At 44.3% G+C, this 15,916-nt stretch overlaps 1 protein-coding gene and 1 long non-coding RNA gene across 2 annotated transcripts; both read left to right on the top strand.

Moving 5' to 3' along the window:
• Positions 1-1,180: 1,180 nt before the first annotated feature.
• Positions 1,181-13,511, top strand: LOC122461916. The gene is made up of 3 exons (XR_006284171.1): positions 1,181-1,328; positions 4,066-4,069; positions 13,500-13,511. It is a non-coding gene; the product is annotated as an uncharacterized LOC122461916 (long non-coding RNA).
• A 441-nt stretch (positions 13,512-13,952) lies between these two features.
• LOC102942139 (olfactory receptor 51G2) lies at positions 13,953-14,891 on the top strand. The gene has a single exon (XM_007054852.4). It carries the CDS (start codon positions 13,953-13,955, stop codon positions 14,889-14,891), a length of 939 nt encoding a protein of 312 aa, XP_007054914.4.
• The last annotated feature ends 1,025 nt before the right edge of the window (positions 14,892-15,916 follow it).

Genomic DNA, 15,916 nt, shown 5'->3' with positions numbered 1-15,916 from the left:
GGCCGTGAAAAAAGCTAGTGCAGTCTTGGGATGCATCAGGCGAGGTATTTCCAGTAGAGATAAGGAGGTGTTAGGACCATTATACAAGCACTGGTGAGACCTCGTCTGGAATATTGTGTGCAGTTCTGGTCTCCCATGTTTAAGAAGGATGAATTCAAACTGGAAGAGGTACAGAGAAGGGCTACTAGGATGATCCGAGGAATGGAAAACTTGTCTTATGAAAGGAGACTCAAGGAACTTGGCTTGTTTCGCCTAAGTAAAAGAAGGTTGAGGGGACATACGATTGTTCTCTATAAATATATCAGAGGGATAAATACCGGAGAGGGAGAGGAATTATTTAAGCTCAGTACCAATGTGGACACAAGAACAAATGGATATAAACTGGCCACCAGGAAGTTTAGACTTGAAATTAGAAGAAGGTTTCTAACCATCAGATGAGTAAAGTTTTGGAAAAGCCTTCCAAGGGAAGCAGTGGGGGCAAAAGATCTGTCTGCCTTTAAGATTAAACTCGATAAGTTTATGGAGGAGATGGTATGATGGGATAACATGGTTTTGGTAATTAAATATTCATGGTAAATAGGCCCAATGGCCTGTGATGGGATGTTAGATGGGGTGGGATCTGAGTTACTACAGAGAATTCTTTCCTGGGTATCTGGCTGGAGAATCTTGCCCACATGCTCAGGGTTCAGGTGATTGCCATATTTGGGGTAGGGAAGGAATTTTCCTCCAGGGCAGATTGGAAGAGGCCCTTGGGTTTTTTTTGCCTTTTTCTGCAGCATGGGGCACAGGTCACTTGCTGAAGGATTCTCTGCACCTTGAAGTCTTTAAACCATGATTTGAGGACTTCAATAGCTCAGACATAGGTGGGAGGTTTATTGCAGGAGTGGCAGGGTGAGATTTGGTGGCCTGGATTGTGCAGGAGGTCAGACTAGATTATCATAATGGTCCCTTCTGACCTTAATGTCTATGAATCTATTAATCTATTTTATATCTTACTAAGGTACTGATTTTGCTGGAGGGATCTCTTAAAACTAGTTAATCAAATAGTCAGAAGTAAAGAAAGGGAAACTTGTTTGTTCAGCTATGTGGAAGGAAAGGGGAGTTGTCCCTTTAAGGGCTAGACTCTTTTCAACAGGGTGGGGGGGGGGGGTGAAGGGAGAAAGGGATGGAGAGAAAGGACAGGAAGACTTTGGAAGCAAGTTTTTTCTACTATAGTAATTAAAATTAAAATGTGTATTTTAGATAAGAGTGGTATTTCGAAGAATTTATTTAAAAAACTATATGTCTGAAGATCCAAACATTTAAGGTTAAAGATGAATACTCACATTGTGGATCTAAAAATCTATGCAAGGATTTTTTAGAGATGTGACTTTAGAATCTTTAGCAATCGTCTAATGAAGTAATTTTAAAGCAAATTTTAAACAAAGGTCCAGCTGAGTAGGCTAACATGTTCTGAGTAAATATTACAGTAATGCACAACTGTTCACATCAGTAAATTCAGAAACTGACAGTATGTACCTAGGGGTTGGCAAATTCCCTTTAAATGGCTTCATTACCACTTGAATGGCTCTTAACCCTTTCAATGTTGTGCTAATAGGTCCAGCAGGCTGGAAGACCTTTTCACTTTTAAGTTACTAGATCCCCTCTGAAGTAAGAGTCACCAGGCAGCAGCAGCTAGCTGTGGGAACCTGCAGGAAGGGTCAGAACAGAGATAGGAAGAAGCGGGGCGGACGGGGACACTAAGACCTGGGATGCCCCAAATTTTTGGGTGCCCTATGCAGCCGCATATGCGGTGTATGCCTAAGGACAGCCCTGATAACAGGCTCCTGGCCATCCCCACTGTCTGCAGCTCAGGGGTTGCTCTGCTGGTGCAGCAGAGAACTGAGCCAGGCCTCTCACCACTCACATAGCTGGAAGGCTGGCCCCGTGGTCTGGCACTGCTCTGCAACTCAAAACAACTGGGTTTGATTCCCTTGCTGTGTGTGACTGTGGGCAAGCTCTTGGCACTCTCTGAGTCTCTGCACAGGTGGATAAAGCCCTGCCCTGCCTCACAGCAGTGGTGAGAGGATAAAGACATTCAAGGTGCTCAGAAGCTCTGAGACCCTAAGTTCAGGGCTATGTCAGGGTTCCACAGAGCAACACCTCTGACATTTGTCTATAAAAGACCTCTTACCACAGCCTCCTGTGACAGCTGGCTTCTGGGAAGCCCTGAGACTTCAGCACCTCGGTGTCTGTGGCAGATGTGGGGGTGCTCAGGAGTGACAGTGAGGGGTAGGTAGTGGATTTCTGAGGGGAGTGTTGGAGTGTCACAGTTATGCTGGGAGCTTCAGCACAGTCACTCGACCTGTGTTTGCGAGCCCTTGAAGCTGAATAGGTCTAACTGACAAGAAATGGAGCAATGGCCATGGCGGCCTCATCTTAGATGTCTGGCTGGGAGAAAGCAGTCTGAGTCCAAAGTCTATCCAGTCTATCTAGTATTTTAGGCTTAGTTTGCATTTTTGTTTATTTTCTAAGTAATCTGCTTGGATCTTCTTGCTATCACTTATCACTAAAAATCTCTCTTTCTCTAGTTAATAAACTTTATGTTTTATCATAACCAGTGTGTTTTGAGTGAAGTGTCTTGGAAAATCTCAGCTCTGTCAATAAAGTTTCTTCAATATCTTTCCCACATGAGGGGAAAGTGACATATATTAATGAGCATGCATTGTGCAGATCCCTTTGCAGTACAAGATGGCATAATTCTGGGTTCATAATTCATCAAGGGTGCAAGGCTGGGGATATGGGAAATTGGCTGTTTTCTCCTGTTTGTCCTTGAGTGGCTTAGGTAAAGCACTCAGGTAGCTCAGTTGGTTGTGCGATGCCAACTGCGGTCATGTTGGATGATAACAGGGCCTGGAGAGGATGGTTGTGTCACCAGAAGAGCATTGCAGAGAGGCCCGCCAAGCTGAATGGATACGGAGTTCAGTGATTCCACTGGCATCCAGATGCGGGGAACAACCAATCACAGAGGTTTTAGAACAAACTGATAAACTAAACATTAAAAGTCACCAGGCCTATATGACATTCCCCCAATAGTTCTGAAGGAACTCTAATATCAAATTTCAGAACAACAAACTGTGATATGTAACCTATCACTTATATCAGGCTTTGTACCAGGTGACTGACAAATAGCTCATATCATGCTGATTTTTAAAAAGACTCCAGAGGTGATCCCAGCAATTATAGGCCTGAAATCCTAACTTTAGTACGAGGCAAATTGATTTAAATTATAGTAAAGAACAGAATTATCAGACACATTATTTGCTGTGCAACAGTCAACATGTCTTTTGCAAAGGGAAATCATGCCTCACCAATCTGTTAGAATTCTTTAAGCGGGTCAATATATATGTGGGCAAGGGTGATCCAGATGATATAGTGTATTTGGACTTTCAGAAAAAACTTCAACAAGATCTCTCATCAAAGACTCTTAAGAAACATAAGCAGTCATGGGAAAAGAAGGAAGGATCTCTCCTGGATAAGTAACTGGTTAAAAGATAGGAAATAAAGGGTAGGAGTGAATGGTCAGTTTTCAGAATGGAGAGAGGTAAATCGTGGGGTCATCCTGCAGTCTGGAGTGTAACCAGTGCTGTTCCACATATTCATAAATGAACTGGGAAAAGGGATAAGCAATGAGGTGGAAAAATTTGAAGATGATGTAAAATAATTGAATATATTTAAGTGCAAAGCAGACTGTGAATAATTACAAAGGGATCTCACAAAACTTGGAGATTGGGCAACAAAATGGCAGATGAAATTCAGTGTTGATTAATACAAAATTAGACACATTGGAAAAACGTAATCAAAACTGTTGGGAACCATAGCTTGTGAATGTAATAGGCCAAGACAGGCTAAGCCTCCCCTGGTGCAGCTGTGGCCACTGCCCAGCAGTTGCAGGGTTTGCACAGGGAACTTTTTATTATTTATGTGCTATGCAGTTTCCAGGGTAGTTGAGGAGGCAATATGTGCTACTCAGCTTCTTCAGTAATCTTGCTGCATTCCATGGAGATTACTAATGAAACCAAGAAGATGAGTAACACATACTGCTGTGACAGGCTGTTACCCCTGGGGAGAAGTCTGGGAGCTGTGGAAACCGCTCTGCCCGTTAACCCTCCAGTTGGGCGGGCCAATCTTACACTGCTTTGCTGGTGACACAGTCAGCCTCCACAAGCCCTGCTATCACCCAACATGACAGCAGGTGGCACCGCACACCCAACTGAGCCTCCTGAGTGCTTTACCTAAGCCACTCAAAGGCAGGCAAGAGACAACAGCCAATTTCCCAGCTCCCCAGCCTTGCACCCTTTTTGGAGTATAAACCCAAATTTATACCATCTTGCACTGCACAAGTGTCTGTACAGCATAAGCTCATTAATATAGGTCACTTTCCCCTTGATGTGGGAAAGATATGCAACAGCCATTTTACACAGAGCTGAGATCTTCCCCAGACACTTTACTCAAAACACACTGGTAAAGTTAAAGCATAAAACAGGTTTATTAACTACAAAAAGGTGGATTTTAAGTGATTAAAAGTGATAGAAATACACTCAAAGCAGATTACCTAGCAAATAAACAAAAATGCTAATTAAGGCTAACATGCTAGATAGATTGGATATGAATTAACAATTTCTCACCCTGCCTGATGATACAACCAGTCCACCAAGTTTCCATATGCAGACGAGAAATCCCTTTAGCCTAGGACTAGCACTTCCCCCAGGAGTGAGGCCAAGAGATGCTGTCACTCCCCATATTATATAGCAGAAAAATATAAATGGAGTTAAGTGTCCTGTGGTCTGGTTCCATGCCCTTGCATGTGCTGCAGTGTCATAGCAGGCGTTATCCATACACAGTCCTGAGGTTTCTCCTGAAGGTTCACCAGATGGCGTATAAACTTCTCCTCCAGACTGTTGTTTCCCCTAATGTCCCATTACTAGGAATAGGCCCTTCTCAACCAGCTGTCTGGACCATAAGTATTTTGCCTAGTGGGTGTCACTCAGGAGTAATGACATTTGAAATACAGATACATACTCAATATTCATAACTTCAGATGCAAAAATGATACAAGGATATAAATAGGATCATCTTATTCTGGAAACCATATTTTTCCATAGGAACCTCACAAGACATTTTTGTACAAAAAGCATATAACTATTTCATAATCATATCATCAGCATGCAACTATGATTAAAATCGGGGGCAGTTTCACAACCACCTCCTCAGCTATCCTGGAACCTGAATTGGGCATATTAAAAGCTGAGGTTCTTTGGGAAGAGACAAGCATCTCCCCTGGGGCAACTTGGGGTCTAAATAAAGTAGGGTCAGCATGGTTGAGGGGACTCTGGCCAGCCCGGGGAGCCTCCAATATCTGGGGTCTGCCATGGGATCTGTGAAAGATATGGGATTCTCTGGGATTGGGGGGGTGGGGATGACATTCCGGCTGTGGGGGTGGGGCAGAAGGAGTGGGGCCAGAGGACTCCACCCACTGCTCATGTTGAAAATTGTAAGGAAAGGGATAGATGATAAGACAGAAAATATTGTGATGCCTCTATATAAATCCATGGTTGTCATAAATATAAAGGGAAGGGTAAACCCCTTTGAAATACCTCCTAGCCAGGGGAAAGCTCCTCTCACCTGTAAAGGGTTAAGAACCTAAAGGTAACCTCGCTGGCACCTGACCAAAATGATCAATGAGGAGACAAGATACTTTCAAAAGCTGGGAGGAGGGAGAGAAACAAAGGGTCTGTGTGTCTGTCGGTATGCTGCTTTGCCGGGGATAGACCAGGAATGGAGTCTTAGAACTTTTAGTAAGTAATCTAGCTAGGTACGTGTCACATTATGATTTCTTTAAATGGCTGAGAAAAGAACTGCGCTGAATAGAATAACTATTTCTGTCTGTGTATCTTTTTTGTAACTTAAGGTTTTGCCTAGAGGGGTTCTCTATGTTTTGAATCTAATTACCCTGTAAGGTATCTACCATCCTGATTTTACAGGGGGGGATTTCTTTATTTCTATTTACTTCTATTTTTATTAAAAGTCTTCTTGTAAGAGAACTGAATCCTTTTTCATTGTTCTCAGATCCAAGGGTTTGGGTCTGTGGTCACCTATGCAAATTGGTGAGGCTTTTTATCCAACATTTCCCAGGAAAGGGGGGGGTGCAAGTGTTGGGAGGAATGTTCATTGTTCTTAAGATCCAAGGGTCTGGGTCTGTAGTCACCTAGGCAAACTGGTGAGACTTTTTACCAAACCTTGTCCAGGAAGTGGGGTGCAAGGTTTTGGGAAGTATTTTGGGGGCAAAGATGTGTCCAAACAGCTCTTCCCCAGTAACCAGTATTAGTTTGGTGGTGGTAGCGGCCAATCCAAGGACAAAGGGTGGAATATTTTGTACCTTGGGGAAGTTTTGACCTAAGCTGGTAAAGATAAGCTTAGGAGGTTTTTCATGCAGGTCCCCACATCTGTACCCTAGAGTTCAGAGTGGGGGAGGAACCTTGACAATGGTATACCCACACCTTGAATACTTTGTGCAGTTCTGTTCATCCCATCTCAAAAAAGATATATTAGAATTGGAAAAAGTACAGAGAAAGGTGACAAAAATGTTAAGGGGTATGGAACAGCTTCTATATGAGGTTACATTAAAAGCCTGGAACATTTCCATTTGGAAAAAGAGAAGACTAAACAGGGATATAATAAAAAGAAAAGGAGTACTTGTGGCACCTTAGAGACTAACCAATTTAGTTGAGCATAAGCTTTCATGAGCTACAGCTCACTTCATCGGATGCATACTGTGGAAAGTACATAAGATCTTTTTATACACACAAACCTTGAAAAGATGGGTGTTTACCACTACAAAAGGTTTTCTCTCCCCCCACCCTACTCTCCTGCTGGTAATAGCTTATCTAAAGTGATCACTCTCCTTACAATGTGTACGATAATCAAGGTGGGCCATTTCCAGCACAAATCCAGGGTTTAACAAGAATGTCTGGGGGGGGGGGGGGTAGGGAAAAACAAGGGGAAATAGGTTACCTTGCATAATGACTTAGCCACTCCCAGTCTCTATTCAAGCCTAAGTTAATAGTATCCAATTTGCAAATGAATTCCAATTCAACAGTCTCTCACTGGAAGTCTGGTTTTGAAGTTTTTCTGTTGTAATATCGCAACTTTCATGTCTGTAATCGCGTGACCAGGAGATTGAAGTGTTCTCCGACTGGTTTATGAATGTTATAATTCTTGACATCTGATTTGTGTCCATTTATTCTTTTACGTAGAGACTGTTCAGTTTGACCAATGTACATGGCAGAGGGGCATTGCTGGCACATGATGACATATATCACATTGGTGGATGTGCAGGTGAACGAGCCTCTGATAGTGTGGCTGATGTTATTAGGTCCTGTGATGGTGTCCCCTGAATAGATATGTGGGCACAGTTGGCAACGGGCTTTGTTGCAAGGATAGGTTCCTGGGTTAATGGTTCTGTTGTGTGGTATGTGGTTGCTGGTGAGTATTTGCTTCAGGCTGGGGGGCTGTCGTCTCATTGCCAGGGGCTGTTCTGAAGCCAAAAGAATATTTGGTCAAATACAGAACTAGATAAGTTGACTGAGGATATGTCCATCAGTAGCTATTAGCCAAGTTAATCACGGATGAAGCTCCATGCTCCGGGTGTCTCTAAACCTCTGATAGTCAGAAGCTGGGAGCACACACAAAGAATGCATCAATTCATAATTGCACTCATCTGTTAGTTCCCCCTGAACTATCGGCACTAACCACTGTCAGAAGACAGGACACTAGGCGAGATGGGCCATTGGTATTACCCAATAAGGCCATTCTTATGTTCTTAAATTGTTCCTCTGATCGATGGGCTGCTACAGACCGGCCATTCCAGGGGCTGCCAGTCTTACAGAGGTGGCAAAACCACCCTAGCCAACGCCTAGGGGCTGTTCGGTGTGGGATGCTGATGGGGTCTAGTGCTGACAGAGGCTAGATCTGGGCTAGGTAACAGAGAGATTTTCCTCGCATTTAAATTTCTGAGGTAAAACTGAAATGTTTCCTTTTCATCCATATTTTAGGGTGAGTTTTCATAGAAAATGGATCATTGTTCTCTGTATGCTCAGCTGCCCTGATATTGCCCAGCTGCAGCTTCTTGGCTCCACAACAGCAATTGGAGGATTTTCGTCTGCTGTTTCCTCACAATATAAGCAAAGTTTGCACTGACTGAGTCTATGGCTGGATTCTGGGTATGGAAAGGTCAAAATCTCCTGCCCAGGCTAGGACTGGGGTATTGTGTTCATCAGCTACTCTGACCAGCCCTCCTATCTCTCTGCAGCCCCCTTCACACTGTACAACGCCCCTGCAGTAGATCCTGTGGGCAGTGGCTACTTTGACAGGCCCTGGTAGCACATCTGTGATGAACCTGTGCTAGCAGGGAACTGGGGAGGCTCCTAAAGCAATTATGAAGGCCCAGAGATTGTGGGAGAGTGGGCCTAGCCACCAGTGGATCACTGAAATCTATGCACATCATTGGGGACCCCTAGATCCGGGGTCCCGACTTTCATTCCTCAGGGAGAAGGGAAGGGACTTCGACTCCTGGAATGATCCGATGGAAATTTGCATGTATGGAGCCTTGTGGATTCATAGAATCATAGAATATCAGGGTTGCAAGGGACCTCAGGAGGTCATCTAGTCCAATCTCCTGCTCAAAACAGGACCAATCCCCAATTTTTTCCCCATATCCGTAAATGTTCCCCTCAAGGATTGAACTCACAATGCTGGGTTTAGCAGGCCAAAGCTCAAACCACTGAGCTATTCCTCCCCCCTAATAATCTACCTTTTTTGACCTGCACCCTGGGTTTGTAATGTAGGAAAGAGGGCTGCCGAGGAGAAATCTTGTCCTATATTATTAATTATTATTATTATTATTTCTTTTATTTCAGCAATATCACAGTTGTGAGATCATCATCGTTACCACTCACCACACCCGGGGTAGCCCTGTGACTAATCGGAACCATACGAACAGTGATGACAAGCCCACATTACAGGAATAGAGCCTGCAGTAGGGCTTCCTCTGCAGTCCAGTTGTGTAGCATCACCACACATTCCCTGTGATTTGGCCTCCTGCACTTTGCCATTGGCCATGACAAGGTTAAAGCTGGTGCACACTAAGCCAAGCAACTGAGGTTCCCTGATGGCCAAGTGGCCCACAAGGGAATGTGCAAGCATGCTTCATAAACACAGTTGCCTGCCTAGATGAACAGATTCTGCCTCCTGCCCATGTAAGCTCTTCAATGGCTCCTTGTCATTTAGGGTGAAGACCTCTGGTGTCAGTGGCTCCCCGTCTAGGTATGTTGGCACGTTTCACTAACTTTAAAAAGCGAAGTGATGTGTAAAGGCTGGAAGCTGTTTCCATTGGCAGATGTTCTGTGCAGAGGCAAAGGACTCAGCTGGGCTGTCGGGGTGACTCAGTGATGGGGCTGAAGGGCAGGCAACGCTAGGTAGCTTGGGAACCCCTCCCCCACATCTGCCCATGCTCCACGGTGGGTTGTTCAAGCTACACAAAAATCTGACATTCAAAGTGAGCTTGCAGTGCTAAAACACTGATGTAGTGAGTCAGGATTTTTCAAGGGGTTCCATTTCTAGAGGGGTCCCATTTCTGTGTACTCTGGGCCCAAACCTACCAGGGGTTGAGTGACAGGAGACCCAACCGAATATCCATGACTAGTTTCCAACTCGCCTCAGGTTTATTTGCTCCTGGAAATGGCACCAGCAAATGCATTTTCAAAGGTTGTATTCTCTGGCTCGATTGTGAAGGCAGGAATTCAGAGCTGCGTTGCTCTGTGGTAAGAGGTATGATAGGGAATATTACTGTTTCCTGACTGGCTGAGTGGTTCAACATTTCTGCCCTGTAGATACCCCTCAGAGTTACAGTATTACCTGGATATCTGCCCCTCTCTGGTCTCCAAGTGCCACATGTCGGACCTCGTATCCTTCCCTCTCATAGGGTGGAATCCTGCGATCTGCACATCCTCAGACTGGGCCGTGGGCCACAACACACTGTGGGGGGACTCTGCTTGCACAGTAGCTCCGATTGGGTTCGGCACCTGTGCTTTTTCCCTCTGGGAGGCTGTGACCAGTGCTGAGATGAGTGACCAGCCAGCCTTCTTGAAGCAAAACACTGTGTAATCTGAACGCTGGGAATAAAGCTTAACATGGGAGAATAAGAGGGTTTTACAAGAACAGTCTGTACTCCTCTCTGACCCCAAGTCCTCCCACTCTGATTCAGATACAGGTGGGCCCAGGGCCTTCAGGTTTCCCCAACAATGTCTATCTTTGCAGTCTGAAGAGCTTCTCAGGAAAGCTGCCCCATCTCTGGATAGGCTCCCAGCACTGGAAAACAAGCTTTGTGACACGGCTGGAGCCCAGAAACAGGCTCTTCCCAACCGGTAGCTCTGGTGTTGTCACTTAACCTCCCTGAAGTTCTGACTGAGTGATAACTTTTCTTGATCTGTGCCTTCCCATGCTGTTTGTTTTCCAGCAGCCTGCTGTTAAATTGAGAAGAGCCATACTGGTTTCACCCAATATGGATGTAACATAAAAATCCCAAAAGTTAACTTAATATAGCTCTAGAGAAAACTGGGTTTAACACACACATTCATTATGGAAGCACAGCTCCTTGTCTGTCCCAGTGCCGTTCTTGGGTGCTACGGATCTTATGAACACCGGACAGAGACAGTTAGAGAGTGAGAGAGCAATAGACTACTTTCCTGTGGGAAACAAAGTTCCATTTCCATGAATTTGACTTTCAAATCCACTTCCTGCAAACCCTCATCCTGGCTGAATAACAGCTGATGGGGACACTATGTACTAGAGAGTTCTATCCTGATCCCTGTGCCTGTTACCACTCTGGATACAGGCTACAGTCTGACAGAACAGAGTCTGAGGAGAACCAGTCAGCTATTAACCCAGGGACAGAGGAGCCACTAGACTTCTGTTTGCTGAGAAGTGACTGAATGAGGGCTAAGGAGTACTTGTGGCACCTTAGAGACCCATCTTTTCAGGTTGTGATGACATCCAGAAAACAGACACTACATTTTAAGTCCCACTCTAACCTAACCTATTTCCTAATATCCAACCTAGGTCTCCCCTACGACAACTTGATACCATTGCTCTTTCTTCTGTCATCTATCACCACTGACAACAGCCAAGCTCCATCCTGTTTGGAACCCCCCTTCAGATAGCTGTTGATGGCTGCTATCAAATCCTCCCTCAATCTTCTCTTCTGCAGACTAAACAAGCCCAGTTCCCTCAGCCTCACCTCATAAGTCATGTGCCCCAGCTCCCTGATCATTTCTGTTGCCCTCCACTGGACTCTGTCCAAATTGTCCACATCCTTTCTGTAGTGGTGGGCCCAAAACTGGGCAAAATACTCCAGATGTCGCCTCACCAGTGCCGAATAGAGGGGAATAATCACTTCCCTCAATCTGCTGGCAATGCTCCTACAAATGCAGCCCAATATGCAATTAGCCTCCTTGTCATAAATATAAAGGGAAGGGTAAACCCCTTTAAAATCCCTCCTGGCCAGAGGAAAAATCCTCTCACCTGTAAAGTGTTAAGAAGCTAAAGGTAACCTCGCTGGCACCTGACCAAAGTGACCAAAGAGGAGACAAGATACTTTCAAAAGCTGGGAGGAGGGAGAGAAACAAAGGGTCTGTGTCTGTCTGTATGTTGCTTTTGCCGGGGACAGAACAGGAATGGAGTCTTAGAACTTTTAGTAAGTAATCTAGCTAGGTATGTGTTAGATAATGATTTCTTTAAATGGCTGAGAAAAGAGCTGTGCTGAATAGAATGACTATTCCTGTCTGTGTGTCTTTTTTGTAACTTAAGGTTTTGCCTAGAGGGATTCTCTATGTTTTGAATCTAATTCCCCTGTAAGGTATCTACCATCCTGATTTTACAGAGGTGATTCCTTTACTTCTATTAAAAGTCTTCTTGTAAGAAAACTGAATGCTTTTTCATTGTTCTCAGATCCAAGGGTTTGGGTCTGTGGTCACCTATGCAAATTGGTGAGGATTTTTACCAAACCTTCCCCAGGAAGTGGGGCGCAAGTGTTGGGAGGATTTGGGGGGGAAAGACGTGTCCAAACTACATTTCCCAGTAAACCCAGATAAAGTTTGGTGGTGGCAGTGGAAATCCAAAAGCAAAATTAATTTGTATCTTGGGGGAGTTTTAACCTAAGCTGGTAAAAGTAAGCTTAGGAGGTTTTCATGCAGGTCCCCACATCTGTATCCTAGAGTTCAGAGTGGGGAAGGAACCTTGACATTGGTAACAAGGGCACATTGCTGACTCATATCCAGCTTCTCATCCACTGTAATCCCCAGGTCCTTTTCTGCAGAACTACTGCTTGGCCAGTCTGTCCCCAGCCTGTAGCATTGTGTGGGATTCTTCCATATAAGTGCAGGACTCTACACTTGTCCTTGTTGAACCTTATCAGATTTCTTTTGTCCCAATCCTCCAATTTGTCAAGGTCACTCTGGAACCTATCGCTACCCTCCAGTGTACCTACCTCTACCCCCAGCTTAGTGTCATCTGTGAACTTGCTGAGGGTGCAATCCATCCCATTATCCAGATCATTAATAAAGATGTTGAATAGTTGTATGATACTATCTCCTGGTAAAGAACAAGAAGCTGTTTCTAATCAGGGTCATTAACACAATACCTCTGCAATACCTGTGCAAGACTTTCCAAAAAGTCCTGAGTAAAAGACCGCTGGTCTCTGTTTCAGGAAAGAGCGGAGCAGAGGTGCAGGAAAGGGGAGTATAATAGGGATTGTATGTAATTTTCACCATTAGCTGTTACATGAGCATGGCTGAAGTAACTTGCACACTGAAGAGGATTAGGTTTGCACTATTCACACATTTGTGACGCCAACCCCTTCCAAGCCCAGATGAAGTAACTCTCCTTGTCAGCTTGTATTTTTGCAGATAGCTGCCGACACTTTCACTGGGAGAGAGAGCAGTTACTGTGAGGATGAAGAGAAACCTGTAGGAAGATCAAAATTTCTGTGTTTAGTCAATATTGGCCAGGCAAAGTACTTAGGCTTCTCCTGGAGGCATTCTTGGGGGTCAGAGTATATCACCAGGAGCATTTGTTTAGGGAAAATGAATAGAGCCTGGTTCTTATCGAATTGACACATGTAAATCTGGAGTGACTCAGCTGAAGTCAAAGTTAGTAAATTCATAACATGGCCCTGGGAATTTATCCCATGTGCTGAAAAGAGGCAGTGGCATAATTTGGACTTTCAGGAGTAGAGAAAATAATTATAAATAAATAAATAAATTGCCCTTTATACAATGGGCCACACCCAGAATAGTAGGGCCAGAAAGGGTGTCTGTGGGAAGGTCACAATTGTAAAATCACACAGTGCTCAGGTAGGCTGCAGAAATCCCAGACACAAGCTATCAATGGGGCTAAGAACCTAGCAGGATTCAGAGAGACTGGATGTTTATATGGGTAACCAGAAAATCAAATTACACAAGTGATGACTGTTTTAAAAACTCTTGGAATGGCTCTAAACCTTCCTGATTTACAGCACAAAATATCTCTAACTAGTGGATGTCAGGGGGAAACATCGGGAGCAGGTTATCTTATAGCCTCCTATTGCAGAACTCCTTCCACCTTCCTCTGATGCATGTGGAACTGGCCAGTGGATACTGGGCTGGATGAAGAACAGGTCTCATCCACTCTGCGAATGTCTATCTTGGTATCGGTTGTGTAAATCCTAGACTTTGTTTTTGCTGATTTTTCTTTAGCTTCTAGGAGTCTCTAGAATTGTACAGAGAGTGGAAAGATGTCTTGTTAAAGATCAACTAGTCTCCTGTTCTTTTTCTTTCAGGAAGGAAAGTTCAAAACAAATTGGATCTTCACAGTACATAATGTCAGCTGTCAATGACACCAAATTCAAATCTTCAGTGTTCCTTCTCACCGGGATACCTGGGCAGGAAGATGTCCAAAATCTCTGGATCTCTCTCCCCTTCTGCTTAATGTATGTTATTTCAATATTAGGAAATTCAGTCATTCTGTTCATGATAAAAACAGATCCAAGCCTCCATGAGCCCATGTACATTTTCCTTTCCATGTTGGGCTTCACAGACCTTGGTTTATCGGTAGCCACCATACCAACAATTCTGGGCACATTCTTGTTTAACTCTCGGGAGATCAGCTTCGACGCCTGTTTTTCCCAGTTGTTCTTTATCCAGTCACTTCAATGCATTGAATCCTCTGTGCTCTTGTTGATGGCCTTTGACCGCTTCATCGCAATCAGTAACCCACTGAGATATGCCTCCATCTTAACCTTGGCGAGAATAGCCAAGATGGGACTGGTGTGTGTTTTAAGAGGGGTGGCCGTGATACTCCCACTCCCCCTTCTCCTGAAGAGGTTTCAATACTGTCGAGCCAATGTCCTCTCCCATTCCTACTGTCTGCACATGGAGGTCATGACAATGGCATGTGCGGACATCACAGTCAACAACATCTATGGTCTGTTTACTACGGTCCTAACAGTGGGGTTGGACTCACTGCTCATCTTCCTTTCTTATGTGATGATCATCAAAACAGTGCTGAGCATCACGTGCCACAAGGAGTTCCTCAGGGCCCTGAACACCTGCGTCTCCCACCTCTGCGCTGTCCTGCTCTTCTACATGCCAGAGTTCAGCCTCACTTTGATACACAGATTCGGGAAGGGCTCTTCTCCCTTGCTTCAGATTGTCCTGGGCTATGTCTACCTGATGGTTCCTCCGCTGATTAACCCAATCGTGTACAGCGTGAAAAGCAAACACCTTCGTTCGAGGATAATCAGGGTGTTCGTGAAGTGAAGGGTCAGTTTATCATCCGGTCCCAATACTGGTAGCAAAGGAAACAAGAAACACAGGACACAGCCACTGTTCCCTCTAAGCTGTGCGCATGTGTGTGCACACACATATCCTAAACCCCTAGCACACAGCGAAACAACGGACACACAAAAATTTGCACAGAAGCACAAAAATTTCCACAGAATAAATTTTTGCCACACATGGCCTGTCAAAAATTAGAGGGAACATTGGACATGGCAACTTATTCCATCCTGGAAGCTTATATCTGTGATTACATGAGCTACTGATATCGACTCCGTAAAGAGACATGCAGATGGGGACTGTCATAAATATAAAGGGAAGGGTAAACACCTTGAAAATCCCTCCTGGCCAGAGGAAAAGCCCTTTCACCTGTAAAGGGTTAAGAAGCTAGGATAAACTCACTGGCACCTGACGAAAATGACCAATGAGGAGACAAGATACTTTCAGAAGCTGGAGGGAAGGAGAAACAAAGCCTTTCTCTCTGTCTGTGTGATGCTTTTGCTGGGGACAGAACAGGAATGGAGTCTTAGAACTTAGTAATTAATCGAGCTAGATATGTGTTAGATTATGATTTCTTTAAATGGCTGAGAAAATAAGGTGTTCTGAAAGGAATGGATATTCCTGTCTTTGTGTCTTTTTGTAACTGAAGGTTTTGCCTCAAGGGATTCTCTATGTTTTGAATCTAATCACCCTGTAAGGTATTTACCATCCTGATTTTACAGAGGAGATTCTTTTAACTTCTATTAAAATTCTTCTTTTCAGAAACTGAATGCTTTTTCATTGTTCTTAAGATCCAAGGGTTTGGGTCTGTGCTCACCTATGCAAATTGGTGAGGATTTTTACCAAACCTTTCCCAGGAAGGGGGGTGCAAGGTTTTGGTGAGGATTTTGGGGTGGGGGAAGACGTTTCCAAAGAACTCTTTCCCAATAATAAACCCAGTTAGATGTTTGGTGGTGGCAGCGAAAGTCCAAGGCAAAAGGAAAAATAGTTTGTACCTTAGAGAAGTT

The sequence above is a fragment of the Chelonia mydas genome, chromosome 1 (genome assembly GCF_015237465.2).
Source record: "Chelonia mydas isolate rCheMyd1 chromosome 1, rCheMyd1.pri.v2, whole genome shotgun sequence".
Classification (NCBI taxonomy): Eukaryota; Metazoa; Chordata; order Testudines; family Cheloniidae; genus Chelonia; species Chelonia mydas.
Note: the sequence above shows the minus strand (reverse complement) of the source record. Positions and strands in the feature narration are given on the sequence as shown.

Coding starts and splice junctions, on each gene's coding strand:
- LOC102942139 (XM_007054852.4), top strand. CDS start 13,953: ATGTCAGCTGTCAATGACACCAAATTCAAATCTTCAGTGTTCCTTCTC.